Source organism: Falco naumanni, chromosome 1 (assembly GCF_017639655.2).
Source record: "Falco naumanni isolate bFalNau1 chromosome 1, bFalNau1.pat, whole genome shotgun sequence".
NCBI lineage: Eukaryota > Metazoa > Chordata > Aves > Falconiformes > Falconidae > Falco > Falco naumanni.
In genome coordinates this window covers 39269828-39290291 of record NC_054054.1, presented here as the reverse complement: position 1 = coordinate 39290291, position 20464 = coordinate 39269828, and the positions used below count along the sequence as shown (strand labels likewise).

General features: G+C 43.2%; 1 protein-coding gene across 6 annotated transcripts in view; it reads left to right on the top strand.

The window, feature by feature from the left end:
• The window catches only part of EXOC6B (exocyst complex component 6B), a 311968-nt gene that overhangs the window by 127789 nt on the left and 163715 nt on the right, over positions 1–20464 (top strand). For 5 of the 6 annotated variants that reach the window (XM_040590521.1, XM_040590539.1, XM_040590529.1 and 2 more), the window contains exon 7: positions 19110–19286. In XM_040590521.1, coding sequence (XP_040446455.1) covers positions 19110–19286 — 177 coding nt within the window. The remainder of the gene's footprint in view (positions 1–19109; positions 19287–20464) is intronic. The other variant, XM_040590557.1, reaches the window with a different exon arrangement.

The window sequence follows — 20464 nt, the reverse complement described above, 5'->3', positions numbered from 1 at the left end:
TTCAGGCCAGGCAACACAGGAGCTGCAACCGAGGGGCAGAAAACCTACCTGGTGTCTGACAAGTCCCAATGGCTGCTTGGAAGAAGGCTTGGCATCAGCCTTCTGTGTTCCCTGGGACTGGTGAGGGGACAGTGTCCTTTCACAGTTCCTTTTATCTATCCAGTTTGCTATAAAAGTTTAATCCCTTGTTGTATTTGATGGTGGCTTTTACCTTCCCTGAGTACCAGGTGTGGCATTTTTGCATAAGCGATCATCTCACAGCCAAGACCAACATTGCTGAAGGTCTGAAGGGCGTGAAGAAGTTTGAACTGGGTAACATGCACAGCCTAATTATTTAATCTTCAGCTCTAGTTGTGTTTTCAACCCTCTTAACAGCATGAGGCGAGGGTATGCGACAGCGTGAGTGAGCAGCTGGGTCACCTGCTAGGTGGGCTGGTGCTGTGTTGCATAGTTTTGTGCATTTCTGTTACCTTTATTGATCTTACTAATGCATCTGACCATTGATATTTAAACTGTTGTGCACAAACCAGAGAAACTGCTTTAGAGTTTTAAAAGCTTTATTTGGTCCAATCAAAACTTTTGAGTTTCTTCCTTTTTGGAACCTTCCCTCTTCCTCTTTGGAACCTTCCTTCTTCCTCACTATTTGACTTCGAGTTGCAAATGGATTGGCCTGTATTATTTTTCAGGTTAAGGGAGCGGCAGGAACTTCTTGGTGGTGTCTTTAGGCAGGATGTTGGCCTGTCATCCTGTGCACAGGGTGTTTCACCTCTTGGCTCAAATAGCATATGGCCCAGCCATGGGGGATCCTCCTGCAAGGAGGGTGAGCTGTAAACCTCTCCTTAGAAAGGGCAGCTCTCCATGAAATCTAGTATGTGAAATCCTTTTCCAAAGAAATTTTGGGTGGCTGCCTTAGATGCTAAAAATAACCATTGGGAAGAAGAGCTTTCTGTGAGATGCTTTAGGTAAAGGTTGCTTTGTAAAGTTTTTGAGAAAGCTTTTCGTGTTCTGACATGAATCTGTCCCTAGGGAATAGACTGGTGGGTGGTTTCTTGCAACCAAGCCAGGTATTCTTGAAAACGGTAAAAATGGAATGGTTAGAGGATTTTATTATCTCATGCCTAAAGGTAATAACCAGCAATTGAGAGAAAATACTGTGCTAGTAAGTATCAACCTGCACATTTTTAGTCATCGAGAAAAATGCATCATCTAGTTAGAGTAGCAGGCAGGCTTATTTCTTCTCTTCCTCCCTTTTGTCCCCACCAGTTGAAATGTTCGTGTTTTGCATTCTTCTCTATGCAGGTTAACTGCCTAGAAACGTCCTGACTTCTTAGAGGTCGAGGCCGATGTTGGATTTTTTTCTTATTTCATTTTAAGGTTTCATCCTGAATTGTGAAAGACTAAGACTTCCTCACCTGAGGGTTCAGAAGCTTTTTACTTGTAAGAAAAAAAAGCTGATCTATCTGTCCTTCATCTGTCCAGGAGACAAGTCTGTCTCTTTTTGGGATTAGTGATTTACTGGTTTGCATTAGTCCTTTGCCCTGATGGGAAAGTAAATCCCTGCTTCCCTTTCCGTTGCTGGAGTGAATGCTTGCTATAATACATTCGTAGCCACCTCCTATCCTGCAAACTCTTTTTTCTGTAATGCAACACTGTACTTTTATTTTAGTAGTGCAGCCTCGTGGTTCAGTAAATCATCGAGCTGATGTCAAGAAAAATGGCTGAAAGTAATTCAGGGCGCTCGGTAGTGTCACTCAGGTCATTAATTTGAGTAACTTTCCATTCCGGTGGAAGCACTTTAGGATTGAGGTAGCTGTCGTGCAGGGACCTGGTGTGGATTTGAGATGGGATGACAAGCACCTCTAGGGATGTGAAGCCTTTTGGCACAGTTCCCCAGCACCCAAGGGAGCGTGTTTTGCTTACTGTGCTAGGGGAGGTAGTGTAGAAGATGAGCAAGGAGGGTCCAGAGACCTTGAAGTCACCTCTTGAAGCCCCAAGGGTGTTACAGGGTAAGAAGTGGTCTCTGAACTCAGGTAGGTTTAACCTGCTCCTTTCCAGTGTGGCTCCTGTAAATAAGATATTTGCTTTTTGAGCCCTGAAACACCGTAAAGTGCTTGAAGTCTTCTACAGAATTACACCAATTACTTTCCTTCATCTTTTTTTCCACTCTCCCAATGATTAAATGGACCATCTCTTTACCATTTTTTGCTTTCTTTCCTGGAGGCAAGATGAGAACCTGAGCCTGGTTTCCAAGATGAACTTGGAAAGTTCATATTTCATACATAACATGCTTTCTGTTTAAGTAAGCGTATGTGAAAGGCTACCCAAGGTGTATGTTTCAACTTAAGGAAAAATGAATCGGCAGAGAAATAACCCCAGTCTTTCTGGGCATATTTCTGTAGCATGATGCTAACTTTTATAATGTGATTTTTAAAACATCGCTGGAAAAAGGAAAAGAATCAGACGTTTTACTAGCTGCACGCTAAGTTAACTTTGGGTTGAGCAGTACTTCAATTAGCCGAGCAGTAACTGAAGTCAGTGTCTGTATCCTCTGTGACTTGGATGGAGTTGGAGTCTTTCACTTAATCATTTATAACTAATTGCAGTAGTTCTACAAAGTCAACACAAATCTTTGGAGTGTGCTTATACTAAGCAAGAAATTAGTAGCATATTTTTGCTGTTTTTCAGCGTCTCACATTGCAGCTGTGCTCAGACCTACTTTTTTTCATTAGTGTCAGACTCGTAAGCCTACTTTGGGAGCTGAAAGTCAAGCTGTCTTAGCTCTTCAGTTTGATGGTTTGTAGTAATGCATCATAGAAAGACGGCCAGATTTTACTTTACTTTTATTTAATGTTCTGTGAGTGCAGAGAATCTGTGACTTAGCTCGCAAAGGAGTTTACATATATATTTGAAGGAGGTATGTATAAACTCTGTAGCGCAAGACTGGCAAAGCTGTTGGGCTTTCCGATGTACTTCTGAACCACCCAGATGCCCATCACCTTAAATGAGAACTTATTTGGCAAACAGAATGAGGCTTGAATGCAGTTGTGGATCTGGCCCTTAAATGACCTGCAAGGCTTTAAGATTGAGATTCTATTTAATATTTCTTCAGTGATTTCTACTGAAGTATCTCCAAAGTGTTTTAAGAACAACACTATTAAGGATTGGGGAGATGGGAGGATCTTTCCTTTCCACTCTGCTTGGAAAGGGGAAAAAAGGCAGTTTGGAATTTATTTGGAGGATGAGGAGGTTCCAGGTCCTTGAAGATTTTCTGATTATTTGCAGCAGCAAATCTTTGGGGCTGCTCTGGACGTGGACTTTACCAGTCACTGTGCTAGGGGAGAAATAAAGGTTCTTTTTAGGAGTGAATCTTCCTTGTATCCACCCCTGGGAGCTCTAGGCGTCATGCTCATGTCTGACGCTACCACAAATGGGTGAGGAACAAGGCAGAAAGCTTTTTTTTTTTTGGGGGGGGGGGGGGATTGCCTTCAGTGCTGTCTTCTGTCATTTTTCTTGCCCAACTGTGCCCTGATTGCCTGCAAAAATTCCAGTTTTGTGGTTCTGAGATGAATGTGAGAGGCTGCCTGGTTTCAAGGGAACAAATATCTCTGTAACAATACCCAGGAGCGAAGAGAAGGGTTCTCCTCTTCCAATAAAAAATGAAATTTAGAAGACTCAACGTGACTTAGAAGTTCAGTCAAGCTCAGGTTCTTCGCTTCCCTTTGTGCAGAGCTCTAACCAATGGCTTAGTGGTTGGTTGCTGCTTTTGGAAGCTGTGGCTGTAGGTGGGATATTAGCACATGAATGTGTATGCCTATCCTGTCTTGTAAAAACATGTGTAAATCCTGGATCAGTAAAGAAAAAGCACGAGAAAAAGCAAATCTGATGAGCTGGAAATCGGTTGTAGGCTTAGACGTGACTTAGAGCCACACTGAAAACTCATGGTCCAAGGGGCGTTTTGAAAGAGAAACATGTGCTGGCAATGCTGGTTTTTTCCTTCCCCCCCCCCCCCCCCCCCCCCGCCCCCCCTTCTTTTCCCCTCTCCTTTTTTTCTCCCTTTTCCCATTTGATCTGTGCCCCACTGCTGGAATCAATGACACGCTTCTGCCCCATGCAAACTGTTGTTGTTGGAGATGTTCCTGTAAATATCCCAACGGCCACGTTGTCATCCTCTACCATCCCGACCAGTCCCATGGAGTTACTCAGTCCCATGTGCGGACCAGATTGGTCCTGTGGTGAGGAACACTTCTCAGGCTGAAGCTATGAAGGCCCCTAAGGAGAGCAATGTCCAAGTCAACCATGAGCTGAAGCACAGCTGAACCTGCTTTGCTGGCTGCTCTGGTGCCTGTGTCCAGACATGTCCCTATCACTGTTATAGCTGCTGGTCAGCAAGCTCGGTTAGGTTTTCACTAGCATAAAAATTTCGCTGACGCTGGAGGAAAACAATAACGGTTGGTTGTATTGACTTATAAAGACTTTTTTCTTCATCTAATGTTTTCCTCGTGATAGAAGGTTGTTTTGTTTCCTAACCTTATCCCTCACAGAGCTGTCTCCCTGCTGGTTAGCTGGGTTTGAGGCAGTGCCAGTGCCTCACTCACTTTGGGGGGTCACGTTCACACCTTGTGAAAAGCAGGTGCAACCCCATTAACTCCAGATGGAGGTATAACAGCTGAAACCCTATTGAATTTTGTTCTTCAGCTTCCCTTACCAGCCTCATATTGGGGCTAGATGAAAATATACTTAAAAAAAATATATAATTTTTCCTATTGATCAGTACCAGGTGGAGTTAGGTACTTGTGAAAGAGGGATGGGTCAATTAAGCTGCATGCTGCCGACGTATGAACAATGATGCCACACGTGTGCCAGTTGCTGGGGACTAAGGGAAGACCTCCCAGCTCAATTGAGAGGTGCTTTTTTCTTTTAAAAGGTATATAAATTAAAATTGGAAAGGGCTGGAGGGAAGGTGTGAGATTTTTTCTCGTGTTTTTTTTTCAGAGTTATGTTTTTTATCCTTAATAGATTTATAATATGCAGGTCCCTTTATTTGTTTCTATAAAATTAACTAGTAAATTTAAAATGGAAAAAAGCTAGTAATGGGAACCAGGCCATCTTTGCCAACGCTGAAATGTTGCTGTATTTATGAAAGGTAGACAAGGGCATTTTTCCTTCTGCCAGGTTTTATACTGGAGTGCCACATGTTGGAGGGTTATAAAACTTTTACTAACGAGAAGTTGGAGGTATGCTAACTTTCTAATTGCTCTTTTTTGTACAAGCTGCTGTTTATTTTGGTCTTTAAAAAATGTGATTGTAATTCTGAAGTCTGCAAGTTTTAAATGTAGGCAAGCAGGGCCTGGCCATGTGGGAAGGATGCATTACCTGGTGACCAGAAGAAGGGCTGGTGAGCTGGTAGGTAGCAGTGCTGGCTGGCTCTTGCTCTGCTAATCCTGACACCTCAGAAATACTCCTCAGCATTTCAGTCCTGCAGATCCTCTCCCTTCCAATGGGGATTTTGTGACTTGGATATTTTTTTTTTAATTTATTTTTAAACTTTTCTTTTCAAGCAAAGATTTCTTTATGACATCCATAAAATAATGACAGCATGTTCCTGCTGGGGGATCCCTTGGTGCCTTTGGATGAATGCTCTACTTAAATTCTGAGTTATTAACAGCAGTGTATGTTACATTAGATATGCTTTGCCTTATTTTTTTCTTAAAAACAGGTTGTTAGGGAAGCATGATTCAATTAAATGAGTTAGTTCACTGTAATGGGCAAAGAGGGATTAAAGTGCAGAAGAGCTTTGTGGAAGCGTATGGGAGTTGCTTGGTGCTTGAGGGGTACAAGCTTGTTTGAGCAGAGATGGTAGTTTCCTACTCCAGATAATTGAAATGTGTCTTTCCCTCCCTCTTTTCTTATTTCTCATTGTTGGTGTTGTGTTTTGGTGTTTTTTTTTTGTTTTTTTTTTTGTTTTTTTTTTTTTTGCTATTACTTCCATGCTGTTGGAAGCGTGGCAATGGTGAAATGGTTTGAAATTTCAGTCTTTAAATCTAAATTGTCGTAAAGTGCTTTATGAGGGTAAGAAATGATGCCCTGGAAGCTGGGCGTTTTCTTCTTCTTTTTGAATATTCCTAAAAAAAACTGTCTTGAGGGGTCTGGGTAGAAACAGGATTAGAATTAGAGCTTTGAAAAAATGCCTCCAGGTTGGACTCCCCTCTTGTGTACCACATATTGCTCTGAAGGAGGTTTGTCACCGAAGAGTACTGCTGATTTATAAACCCCAATGCTGACTTCAGTGAATTCAACTGAAATTCAACAGAAAATCCTTTTGCAACGCTGCGTCTGCAGGCAAGATGGGCTCATTTCATACATCACATCTTCTTTGGCAGGTACTTTGGCCAACAACTTCTATCCAGAATAGTGGATTATTCTAATCCTTATTAAGGTACCCTAATGAAAGCAATCTGTTTGGAGAGTACATAACACTTGGGAATGCCATTAATGGCAATTTAGGATATTAACACCCCATCGCCCATTTAGGATCCTTGCATAGGGAATTCAGAGGGAGAGCTAAGCACGCAGCTATGGGGATGTCTAGATCCAAAAACCTGTTTCTGGCCTTAGAAAAGTGATATGGATGTGTTACAATGATTGCACACAAAGTGAGATTACAGGTTTTCAAGCTAGCAGTGTATTTTTTGATGGCAAACTTCTGTTTCGGTGTTCAGGTGATCACTTCTGGGCAGCTGTGGTCCTAGCACAGCTCCTCCTTTGCTGAGTGTTGTACTGGTAGTGAGTAACTGTAATGTAAAGGCACAGCATGCAATATTAAAACTTGTATTCTATGAAATACGCATTTAATTTGTGTAAGTGCTTGATGAGAGATCATGCCTTTTCTGAATTTATAAGCGGAGTTTCTGAAATAATATGTAATGGGAACAAAAGATGCATATTCAGATATAGGGAAGGGCATGCTGAGCTTTTCCATCTTTTTTTGTTGGGATGTCGGGGACAAGCATGTTTTGATTGAGAGGAGCAGGCTTCAAATAACCAAAGAATTGCTGTGCCACAAGGGATGTTGTTGAGGGCTTGTGCCCGTCAGCCTGGAAGAGCTGATGGCCCTGGGGATTGGAATGGTTGTGTATATTGTCTCTTATGAAATGAGGAGTAGAAAGCCAGCTGTGACAGCCTCCCATCTTCCAGCTGCGACTGACTTTTGGTTTAAGATGGAAACATCCACGGTATTGAGGTCAAAGGCTTACTTGCAGGATTTTTTTGGGTGGTTGGGCTAAACATTATATATATTGTTAGAAAACTAGCAGTGTCATGCAGCAGCATCGGTGCCGTTGTCCTGGCTACTTTATTGCAAAATTGTATGAATGGTAAAATAGATGGTGTCTGATTGAATCTCACTTATGCCTGATACTCATCTCTCTGTCGGCACTGAAGAAGACTGTCCCTATAGGAATGAGATCCTGGCTCTATTGGGGCAATGGTAGAGGTTTTTTTGAGTTTAAGGAGGCCAGGATTGTTGCTGCGTGGGTTGACTTTGGTCAAGGTGAGCCTGGGATCCTCCTGGGGGATTGAACAGTAGGTGGGTTGTAGGGGAGAGGGCAGGGAGGTAAAGGAAAATGAAAATAAGAGGATGTGTAACACTTTCATGTCTTTATTCCTGGCTAAAAGGTTCTCTGCAGTTTCCCCGTTAGCCTTTAGAGGGCAGATCACGTCCAGTAAATAGCAGATTTTGGGACTTGCCTGATTTTCCGGTTACGAATTCTGAAAGTTTGGAGGCTGAATATGGATAATTTTTTTTTAATGCATAATTTCAAGTCTGCAATAACTTCTGGTGTTTTAAAGGATGAATATTATGTCAATTTACAGAAGGAAGATGAGATCAAGTTTTGATTTATCTATGAGTATTTACAGTCTTTCTAGTTTCAGTGCTAAAATTGTGATGAAAGCAAAGAGTTACTTATCGATGTGGGGAGTAAAATCCTGGGAACGTACTTCGGTAGAGAAGAATTATGTAATATGTTGACTGAATTCATTTTTATGTTAAAAAAAGACCACAAAAAATCATTTGAGTTTTGAAGAGGCGGTTTTAGAGAGTAATACTGTGTGATGAATGTGTAATTTCATTCTTCTCTGCTATAATCTCTTCCCTGAATCGCCAGGCCTCATGCCCAGCAGTCTTATCCTTGGTGAACAATTGCTTAGAAAAAACCTGTTTATCAACAGAATATTCCACAGTGTCAGAGGAATCTGCATGAGACTAAGGAAGCCAAATGAAATTCAATCTCTTCTGTAAAGTCGTTTTCAGTGAAACTTGTCATATGGGGATTAAATATCCCTTATAGTCAACATGCTTGGAGAAGCAGTGGCTGTTTAATTCTATGATTAATTAAAACCAGAAATAACATAATATTGTTCTGCTTTCTTCTACTACTACCCTAAAGCTCATGGATCATGGAGAAGATGATTACTTTTGAAAAAGCCATTTAGTTCTTAACAAGAAAAGCTAGTCTTTGTGCCTCAGCCCTTTTGGCATCTGCTTTGTGCATTTCTCATCAAAAAAACCATAGTGGTTATTCCTAAACAGAACTAAATATTCTTTGTTCCATGAAGGATTTCTCTCTCTCTTTCTTTTTTTAAAATATATATATATTTTTTTAAAAATCTTTGGAAGGTAGAAGTACTGCTGCTGTCTGCATCCCTCAGGAGAGATGACAAGATCGTAGGGGATTCTTTAGATTTTAGGATTCAGTCTTTAACTGCTGTGATCCTTGCCTTGCTTGCTGCATTGGTGGATGAGGGAAGAGCAACTGACATAATTTACCTGGACTCATGCAAAGCATTTAACAATGTCCTGCATGACATCCTTGTCTCTAAATTGGAGAGACATGAATTTGGTGGGTGGACTACCTGGTGGGTAAGGAATTGGCTGGATAGTCTCACTCAAAGAGTTGTAGTCAACAGCTCAATGTCCAAGTGGAGACGGTGATGAGTGGCGTTCCTTAGGGGTCTGTACTGGGACCAGTGCTGTTCACCATCACTGTTGGACACATGGGCACTGGGATTAAGTGCACCCTCAGCAAGTTTGGGAATACCAAGCTGAAGGATGTGGTCAGCACACTGGAGGGAAGGGATGCCATCCAGAGCAGCTTTGGCTTAAGAGGTGGGCTCGTGTGAACCTCATGTAGTTCAACAAGGCCAAGTGCAAGGTCCTGCACCTGGGTCAGGGCAATCACAAGCACAAATACAGGCTGGGGATGAAGGGATTGAGAGCGACTTCGGGGTGCTGGCTGAGGAGAAGCTCAACATGACCTGGCAATGTGCAGCTGCAGCCCAGAAGCCAACCCTGTCCAGGGCTGCATCATAAGAAGCATGGCCAGCAGGCTGAGGGGAGGGGGTTTGTCCCCTCTGCTCTGATGACCCCCCCCCTCCCCCGCAGCACTGCCTCTAGCTCTGGGGCCCCCAATGTAAGAAAGGCATGGAGCTGTTGGAGCAGGTCCAGAGGAGGCCACGGGGATGGTCAGAGGCTGGAGCAGCTCTGCTGTGGGGACGGGCTGGGAGAGTTGGGGTGGTTCATCCTGGAGAAGGGAAGGCTGCGGGGAGACCTTAAAGCACCTTCCAGTACCTAAAGGGGCTGCAAGAAAGCTGGAGAGGGGTTTTCTACAAGGGCATGTAGTGGTAGGACAAGGAGAATGGCTTTAAACTGAAAGAGGGGAGATTTAGATTAGACCTTAGGAAGAAATCCTTCCCTGTGAGGGTGGCGAGGCGCTGGCACAGGCTGCCCAGAGCAGCTGTGGATGCCCCATCCCTGGCAGTGTCCAAGGCCAGGTTGGACGGGGCTTGGAGCAACCTGGGCTGGTGGGAGGTGTCCCTGCCCATGGCAGGGGGGTGGGACTGGATGATCTTTAAGGTCCCTTCCAACTCAAACCATGCTGTGATGATTTAACTCTTTGGTACATTGGTACATAGCTTTGAAGTTGTCCTTACAGCACTGCCTGCTCTGAAGCAGACAGTAGTTTGGGTGAGCACCTCTTTAGTCTACCACTGGAAAGACATTTCTCCGTCACAGAAAACAGGATAGTAAGGCTCTCAAGACATGCTTTAGTCTAACAGGTTCTTCCATGACATGATCAGTTACAGAACCCATGTCTAGCATGCGGTCATTGAATATGTTCTTGGGTCTCCAGTGATGGAACATGTTCCATTAGGCGGTCCCTTGCAGTCCTTAATGCTCCTGTCCCATCTCCCCCAGGTCTTGCCCTGGCGTCATCCGCTGCGTTGTCAGGGCACAGAGTTCAGCGCCTGTAAGACTCTGTGAAAATGCCTTTGGGTGCATCTCAGAACAGATGAGTCACTGGTGCCGATGTGTTGGATGACATTACTTTAAGCCATTGCCGAGAGCGTATTAGTACAGATTCTTCTCATGGAGGAAGGTTGGAAGGGAAGATCTGTGCCCTTGCTTGAATTGGTGGAAAGCTGCCCACTGCTTTGATGCAGTTGAGGACCAGCTGTGGGACTGGTTATTTCAGAGTATTGCGAGTACGGTCGAGGATATTTTCTGACTGCAGATCTGAACTGTGAGTTAGATCCTAAGGGTATCTGCTCTGTAGATCTTCCCAGATCTGATTTAAAAGACTTACAAGCTGCCTTGTGGAAAAGCCAAAAAAATGTTTTGTCCAGGACTCACCACTCAGGGCTTTATCCTTGTATTTAGATGAGTCTCTGTGTGTTCCAGGATAGTTGGGACCATCTAAGATAGGTGCTTTGAACGTTGCCAGTTTCTCAGAACCTTCAAAAAACCCAAACCAGACTGATAAATGGAAACAAAAGCAAAATCTGGAAAGGAAACTTGTCTCCAAAGTGCTTGACAAGGCCCAGAGAGAGGGTGTGTGAAACAGCAGTTTGGGAACTCCCACAGAGAATGAAATACAAGGGTTTAATCTGAGGCCAGGCTATGAGGGCTAATGCTCTTTTCTCCGTATAACTTTCTGAGGGTCAACGTGGTCAAGGTAGATAAGCAGGGAGCAGAGACCCAAGCACGGATGAGCAATAATCCTTGTTTGCTGTCCTGGCTGCGTGAGCAAACCTGCCTCTGTTGCAATTCTTGACACACAAAATGGGGATATTCGGCAGCGTGTTCCTCAGTATGCCAGTAGCGTGGAATGACCTGCACCCCCTAGACAGTGGAAAGTAAAAATGGGAGTAAAACCAATGAGAAATGTTGGTATCGGCTTATCAGACTTTTTCATTTGCCTTACTGTGGTTTATGAGAGTGCATGAGGGCTGTGTAGCGTGTCAGACCCCGAGGCAGTGGTACCTTCAAGCTGAAGCAGCAGTCGTAAGCATGCTCTAATTGTTTTTCCAGTATTACCCATGGATCAAACCCTGAAAAGCTTCACAGTCCAACACGCCTTCAACCTGTTGTGAGCTGTAATACGTGACTTCTTTTTACCCGAAATTGTCGTAGGTGTGATAGTTGCAACTTCTCTGGGCAAGGCTGGAGGTGTAGGGCAGCAACTGGAGAGTTGCCCGAGTCGATTTGAAGGGAGGTGAGGGTTGGTGTGCTGTCACTTGCTGCTGGGGTTGCCTGCAGGCTTCAGTTATTGAGCTGGGAATGTTCCCATGTTGGGGATGATGGTGCTGGGGGCTGGAGACCTCTCAGTGCTTTCAGGTGGAGACGGGCATTTCCTTGGTGCTACGTTGGCTGCTGGCTGCAAGCTCTAGTGCTTTGCTGTGAGTATCTTTAATGGAAACTCTGAGCCCAAGCAAGAGTAGGGCATAATGTGTCTTTAACTTGAAGCCTGAGACTGTCCCCTTACTTTCTCCCTCCCTTCTCCATCTCCATCCCCTTTTCTTCTGACGTTGGTCTCTGGGAAAGCAAGCCTTTTGTCTGGATTTTTCCTTTTTAATAGTTTCAGTTTAAAAAAACCCTATTACCTTCGTCATGCCCTGATTGTCAGAGCGTGTTGAAACAAACCCTTGCTGAGAGAATAATTACTAGTCCCTGGTGCCTGAGAGAGTACTTAAAGCTGAGGCTTGGTCCTGCACGGTTGTGTGCACCTGAGTCATTCTGGGATGGGGAGGGTGAGAGTTGGACCCTCTCACCTGTGACTGGTTTTGGTTGCGATTACCTCGCTGCTCCCTCTCTTACTCGGCGGGGTTTGGTTCAGTTGCAATTAGGCTAACGAGAGGTTAAACCAAAGTGTGGGAGTTTCCACTTGCGCTTTGAGTCATAATTAAGTCTCGTCAGGGAGAGAGATGCCTCTTCAATGCTGTATGAAAAGGCAGCGTTAAAAAACCCCCACCATCAGAGTGTGGTGTATGGGATTGCATATAGCAGGGGATTTTGTATGAAGGCACTCGGCATTTAAAAAGGAATTTTAAATTCTTGGTGAAAGTTAACAAAAAAGTATGTATCCAGTTGCTTAACAGTGAGCAGTAAACTATTTATCTCAGCCTGGCTCACAAAGTGCTGGGGACTGATTAAACAAAGATCCAAGCTGTGGAGTTGTCAGGGCCACGGTCTTTAATGTGTTTGAAATACCTTGTAGAACAGCTGTCTTCCTACTGCTTTTAGTCCGCTTATCTAATTTTCGGCTTCTCCACTCAGTGTAAATGTGATAAATAAACTTTGTAATCACATAACTAAGCTACTTTTGATGCCTGCCTGTAGATATCTTGTTCTGGAGGCTAGGTCACACAGAAGTGTAAATCAACACTTGGCTCAATAAAGGACGACTTAAAAAATGGCTTTTGGTCTTTTATTGTACAGCTGACCTGGAGGATGTGGTTGCCCAAGCCTTTCTATCAATGCTAATGTGATAAACTTCTTTTTACAGCTCCTAGGAAAGGAGAGCCTTGATCACTCATTTCTGCAAGTACTGTGGTGCTGGAACTTCCCCAAAGAACAGTAGAGATTCAATAGATTTTGTATAAAATGCTGAATTAACTAAGTTACTCTTTACAATGGACTCTGAGGATATAAATAATGCTAACCTCGTCTTGTGGGTCCGAAAAAGGAGCAGGGGTGTGGGGACGAAGATAAATCACTGGGTGAAAGCAAAAGCAAAGGGAGAATTGGGTGTTCCGCATTGCATACTTTATGCTGTAAATTTATATTTGAGCAGAACTGATATTTGGGAATATCAGTATCATGAGCTGGATTTCAGCACTGGGTGGGCTGAGGTGGGGAGAGTCATTTTCAGGGAAAGAGGGGTGGGAAGTTGGAGCAAAGCCTGTGGAGGGTGTTGGGGAGAGTTAACTTGTTGAGTGCTGCATTTCTAAACTTACTTTAATTTTTTTAATGATGAGGAACTGACTTTAAAAAATCTTGTTCTTGGGCCTTGTTTCCTGTGCTGATGGTGAACTTTGTCAGACAAACCTCTGACAAATTGTTTTCTCTGATAACCAGTTAACACCGAGAAAGCAGATAGGCAAAAACTCTTATCATCTTGACAAGTGATGGGCTTTTTTGTTAAAACTCAAACCAGAAGCTGTGTCAGTGTGTTGAGTTTACACCTTGCAATAATAATCCATGCTTTTATCTGATCGGAGGGGGATTTTATAACTTTCGAATGGGTCTTTGGCAAGAAGCCAGCCCTACTGTCATTTTTTATTAACTTTCCTTTTTTCTTCCCTTGTAGCCAGTCTGCGCTTTTTTTTTTTTTTTTTTTTTTTTTTTTGTAACATTGATTAAGGAATATATATCCCATTCCTAGGGATATTGGGAAATGATATTTTAAAGTTCGGTGTCTCAGACCATTAGAGGGGTCTATAAAACAATCACAGCAGCAAATGTGCAGTAACTAATCAAAACCACCGAAGCTAACCGCAGCAGTACTTCATTCCCTTTAAATCATAAAACCTTTTTCTTGCTGTGCCTTATCTACTGTCTCATCAGGAAAGAGCTAATTAGATTCTTCTAAGAAGTAAATATTGTCAGTTTGTTGGTGCGTGGAGGTGATGGGAGGCAAGACACACTCATGCATTGTCAAACCAATGCAGAAAACAAGGCAAAGTTATAAAAACCCTATAAAAAGCTATCTGAGTTTTAAAGGAGCTCATTCCCTGTGTAGGTGGTATAACAACTTTCCCTTACGGTGGGTATGGCTGCTGTAGGCAGAGCCTGGAGAAGTCCATGACCCGCTCTGTTACTCCGTGTCATTCCCCAGCTTAGCTACGCAGGTTGGGGTTGCAGGTTTGGGGCTGTGTTCGCTTCATCACAAGCCATCAAGTTACTTTGAAAAAGTCAGCTATGAAAAATTCAACTACTACTTGTCACGAGTGTTTTAAGCCAGTACTTTTAATTTCTTATGCAAAGTGTTGGGTCTGTGTGCTTGGTTGGTTGGGTTGGCTTGGTTGAGTTGCGATGGGTGGTGGGGGTGGAGTCGCTGCTCCAAAGCTTGCAGCAGCCGTTTCAGGATGGACTCGTGTTAAGGACTTGTGTTTAGGACTCTTGTTGGACAGACTTGAAGGCAAAACTCCCAAAGCTACATCCTGCAAGGTTGAGCACTTGGCAGAGTGGTGTACGGGTAATGTAACAGAAGTGCATGTCTGGGGAGAGAAGACGTGTAGTAAAGATGGAAGTGCTTTCTTGCCTTGTTCCTTTGAATCTCTGCTTCTCAAGGAACAACGGCAAAAAGGATTGATTCTTGTGATTGCATTCAGCCAACAAAACCTACCAACTTCTCAGCTGTGGAGATGAAAGTCCTTCTAGGCTGCCCGATGGCCAACCTCAGTCTAGTTCCAACAGCAAACGTAGGGCACTGATCTAAACCTGAAACTGGAGGTGGAAAGCTGCCTTTGTTTCTTATATCAACCAGCCTGGACATAGTGTTGCTGTCAGGAAGACTGGGATTTCTGCCGTGTCAGAGCAGCAGAGGGTGTTTCTGTGCTGCAAGGGGGCTGCCAGGCTGCTGTGCTGGTCATGCGGATGAAGACAGCGGCTGCGCTTGGAGGGAGTTTTTAGCTACGTGAACCAAACACTTTGTGTGTTATTGCTAAACGTAGTGTTAGCTACAAACAGGCATTTGGTTTCTTACCTTTTTTTTTTATCATCACATTAAGCAGAGAGTCAAGAGATTGATAGTCTTGTATAATAGAAGCAATTTTACACAATAATACAAAAATGCATTGGCTTTCATGTAAACCACACTAAAAGGTAAGGGGATTTTTTTATTTGATTTTTGTCCCTTGAGGGCTTTTCACCTCCCCTGTAGCGCCAGGTCCCTCCGTTTTCAGAGGGCACGCTGGAGTGTCGCCTATGCTTTGATGTGGTTTCTAAAGTGTGCCTCTTCATTGGGCTCCCTACAGATGCCTTTATGTGAAACAGAACATTAAAATCCAAATGTGCCTGCTCTGCAGGTCGTTTTTCATCCTTTATGTGTGATGTCAAATATATTGCAGGGTTGTTTTGCTGCACCCCCTACCCAGGAAGGTGCGGGTAATGAGATGGGGGTAGGAGCGGGGAGTACCTTGGCGGTTAAGCCCAAATTTCTCCTTAGTTGCTTCCTTTGGGCCTCTCCCCAGCTCCCTCTTTCTCTCAAGGTGAAACTGAAACCTCGGTGACTTCACCCAAGCTTGCTGAAGTTAAAGAAAATTTGATATTTCTCACTTATAGGTCACTTCAGTCCAGATTGTTTCCTGCCAAGAGTGGGGGCGGGGGAAATGCCCTCCTGTTAATGGAAAAGCAATTACTATTTTTTCTGGCGCGTATGTTGTGTCGTTCCAGCGTAACACCTAGGTTACGGGCTCTGCTGGTATCGCGCTGGCTCCTAGGGCTCCCAGCCGGTGGTTGATGGGCTGCACCCATCGTACGACAGAATGGCAGCTGTGCGAGGTGGGGGTCATGTGCTGGGATGTGCACCGGTGTGCCGGAAGGGAATAAACATTGGGTTACTTTGGGCCATTTGTTGGTCTTAAAGGTAGAAATCCCTGGAAAAACTCTTCTAATGTAGAACTTCCCCCCTGCTCCTGATTATTTTAAAGGTAAAAATTGCTCTTGATGGGCAAAAAAAGCATGTTTGTGCCATTAGGAGGATCCTTCTGGGTGTTTTTTGTGGATCTCTGGGAGATGGGACATACTTTTTCTTTTTTGTCTCCCTTTTTCCTTTTTACCAGTAGGTCCCTGGACTTGAATGCAGGTCAAAATTCTTCTCTTGGTAAACTTTCATTTATTTGTTTTAAAAGTATGCAAAATGTGGTGTTTGAATTTGGATGTTGAGCTCCTTGGCCTAAAGTGATAGAGCTTTTTCTAGAAGGACAGATTTTTTTGACTTTGGGATTTTTTCAATACCATTATTTATCAGTCTTATCAATATTTGATTTGGATCTTATCAATATTGACATGGGGGTGATAGCTGTCATGTACTGCTGTGCTCCTCTTGTGAGCATAGCCGAAGCTGAAGGAAGACATTAACACCTCTTGTTTGAAAAGAGATGGGGGATCTAGACAATGTGTCTTCTGAGAACATGTCCACAAGTTCCTCTGGTGAGGCTAATTCTGTGTTCAGCCTAAAATCTGAACGTTACGTGCTTAAGGCTTCGGCAGTGAAGTTCAGAGCTGGCGGCAGCATCCTTCAGCTTGTTAGCCCAGATTTTTCCTCTCCCATGACCACTTTTTCTGCTATGATCTTGCTACGCCCTGTTTAATGATCCGTTTCAAGCAGAATGTTTTATCCAAAACTTTGCATTTTCCCATTCTTTGATTTCTTCCCTTTCTGGAGGAAAAAAGATTACATAAATTTGAGAGATTTTAATGAGTACACTGGGCTTGCTTTTGGTATAATTTATAGTGGATTCAGTGTTATAACTTCATTACGCTTCAGTTGAGTAACTTATGTCATAAATGGGCGTATCTGAGAGTGGAATCGAGCCTCGAATCTCTTTGTTGTGTGTGCTTCAGAAGGACCAAACGCTCACTCCCCTTTTTGAAGTCCTAATTCTTTTTATACGATGTTGCAATGTCTTTCTATAGAGTTGTGCCTCTGATGTTTGAGATTTCTAATGCAAAAAATACCACTTTTCCCCCAATTGCTTCAAGTATTGATGTTGCTAGAAAAAATTGTGTTCAGCAGTGTTCACACAGACCTTTTCCTGTGGCTTTGTTGCAAAAACCCCTATTGTTGACTCATCCCTTAAGAGATCTTTTCGTTAAGCTTGGTTAGCAGTCCCCTTGCTCAGCCGGTACTTCTCTTGTAGGAGCACTTGTAGTTAATAACAAGGATACTACTGCTTTCCAACCACTAGAGGTCAAGATTGTGCTATGGCATAGCACAGGGCTGCTCATCATGTAGAGTTTAGTTCCAATTCCTGGTGCAACCTCGTCTAGTGTCTAGTATTTAATTTTATTAATAATTGCTACATTCATTAATTAAGACAAAGCCAATTGTATATGCATGGTGTGGAGGGTGCTTTGCCTTACATGATGGTAGAGCCTGGCTGGATTTTGCAAGAGTTGGGATATCCGTGCCCTGCATTAGTTTTAGTATTCTTCAGATCTAGAAACTACACAAATGATGGGTCTCTGATGGGGTCTTTCTTCCTAAGGAGGGATTCAAAAGGGAGTTGAGCTGAGAGAGGCTGTCAAAATAAAAATTGCTCATAAATTATTTTTGTGTGATATTAATTCTTTTAAGAGTTTAAAGGGAAATAATTTTGGAGGTTTGCACTCTAGGTAGAGCTTTCTACTTTCTGCAGTTCAGGGAGCAAAAGTAATTATTTATTTTTTTAAATAGGTACCACTTGTTTTAATTCTCCATTGTTTTGCTAGCACAGTTGGTTTCACTGACAACCATATCTACAATATGGTTTCTAGTATTCCTTCTTCCTTCTAAAGCCAAGCTGTCACATTAGCTTGGGGCAGGGGCTGGTCCCGTTTCACCACCTCATTTGTCTCTTGTTGTAGGGGAGCAATAAAATACATGGGTGCAGGTTTGATTCTGGTTGTACAGCTACTTGCTAGAAAGAGAGCTTATATTAATAACTGATATATATATATATATAAAAAACTCATTCTTTTTTAAAAAGAAACCTACCATCTAGAATGTCACTTTCAGAAAGACATCTGGATGGTTTCCATACGCCTTTCTTCTTACATACTAAAAATTCATAGAAAAATATGGGAGAGGTCCTATAAATCTATGTGTATATATGCATATAAAATTCAGGTTTTCAGAGTGTTTAGTCTCTAGTTACACCAGAGCATCAGCCCACATGTGCAGAGCCACCGCATCCATTGGCTTGGCCTTTTTCCACTTCTTTTGGCCATGATTTGGCACTTGTGGCCACTTGTGTGTTAGTGCTGTTCCCCCTCCTTACCCTGCCTTTTCATTTTGAATTTCTTGGTCAACTCCTCTTGAACAATTGGAGCTAAACTGTTTGTCCTGTCTAATATTGTGCTTGGTAACAATGAGGAAACCAAAGGAGTTTTTGCAGCAGAGCACACGCGTTGACCTTGGCTGCAAACAAACTCCAAACCCCCAGGAACAGATACCAACAGCAGTTCCAGGGAGCTCTACCGAATCTGTGTGTTTCGCTCCCTGAATCGTGGCGCTTCCTTGAGAGTGAATTTTTGCTCAATACCTTTTACAGCTCATTCTGTACATCAGCAATGTACAATTAAGCTCTCCTGGGGTACCACAAAAATGCTTTCAGGAACCTCTGGGGTCCAGATGTGGAATGTTTTGTGCTGACATGGGTTGAAGAGAGGAACAAATCCAACTGTTAAGTATGTCCTTTAATTTAGCCTGTGACAGTCACCACATGGCCTATGGGCTAATATTTCTGCATCTGTGCTGTAAATAGATCAATATGGCAGTATGATGGGTTTGGCATCTTGATTTGTGAAGAGTCAGAATATTGTTTGTATTGTTGCGTAATCCCTGGAATGGTTTTGAAACAAATCTTCTGTTTCTTTGGAATATCTGGGTTAGGAAAAACGTAACATTTTTACGTTTCTTTCTGGGAAAGAAAAAGTTCCATTAAGTTGTGTGTTTTATTTGTCTCATTTGTCATATTTCATGACTGATCGCATCTTTTGGCTTTAAAAAAAAAAATAAAAAATCGGAGGATGCTATTGTAAAAGGTGAAATCTGCTTTTTTTCTAGGCACAGCAACAAAGAAACCTGGACAGTATTGTATCACAGCATCCCAGGATAAGCGGGGGGAAGAAGTCCAAGAAAGAAGTCTGCGCAAGTTCAGATCTGGAGGTAAAAAACACTAGCCCCATGTCTGAGCAAGATTCGGGTATCCTGGATGTTGAAGATGAGGATGAGGATGAAGAGGTAACTGTATAACATCAAACCCAGGAGACTGGACAGTTTGGGGGTGATCGGTAGTGTCTGAAACGATGTTTGCGCCTTGCTCAGTCTTGGGTGTTGCCATGCAGAACATGGGGTGTGATTCAGTGTTGCATTATTTTGCACTCTTGCCCCTGTTCACGTTAGCAGGCTCAGCAGAGGGGCCCAGGATTGTATGAGAACCAACAGTCTGTGTCTTCTCTCCCCTGGGTCAAGGGCTGCACCTCTGTGCTTACTTGGGAAGGCAGTTTGGTAGCTGTGCTTCATTTAAAAAAAGACAAATCACTGTGTAGCACACAAGATACTTGTTCTTTTCTGTGGGACCTGTGTCTTGATGGCAGAGGCATACTTTGTGTTGAATAGGGTTATGTGGGGACAGTATTTTTTTAAAGCAATTTTAATTCCTTGATGGTTCTGCTGCTTCCTCAGACCTTTCTGGGAACTGCAAAGCATAACCTCGCTGCTGCTGGTGTTGGTTCTTCTTTCCTTGCTGCGCTGGAGGATAGTGCATGCAGTGGGTCATCTTGGATTTGTGGTGCTGAGCATGCCAGGGTGCCCTGTCCCTCTGTGTTTCAGGAAAGGCGGCTTGGAGATAGGTGTTTGGAGTGCAGGTCATGAAGTGTTGAGTTTTTTAACGTGTTTTTCATTTCTTGTAATGCCGTCTTGTGTTGGACCTTTCGGCAAGCTTTATCCACCACGCTGGATGCTTTTTCTCTTATTGCTGAAGCCTATCTTATGTCAGAAGAATGATATTTTCAGCTGCAACCTGTAACTGAAATGGGTAGTGCTTGTTGTCCTGAACCTGACAGTCTGTGACCAGCCAGAGAAGAGGTTTAAGAACAAGTTTCTGAAGTTTAAAATAGTGTGGGTTGCTCCAGTGGTTCTGTGCTTGTGTTCTGCCATTTTCTTTGCAGTTCAATCCTCTCCTCTTCATCTGTGCTGCACTTCCAAAGCAGACTGAGGAGATCACCACTTTCTGCACAGGAACCAAACTGTAGGGTACGACCTGGAGTGCTCACGCTGCACTGAAACCATCTGGGTGGGCTATTGACTCCTACATTAAAATGCAAGTAGAGCAGAAGTTAAACAAAAGAAGAATGAGTGGGACGGACATGTTTTTTTGAAAACAAACATCGATTTGAATAGATCTGTTTTGGTGTTTC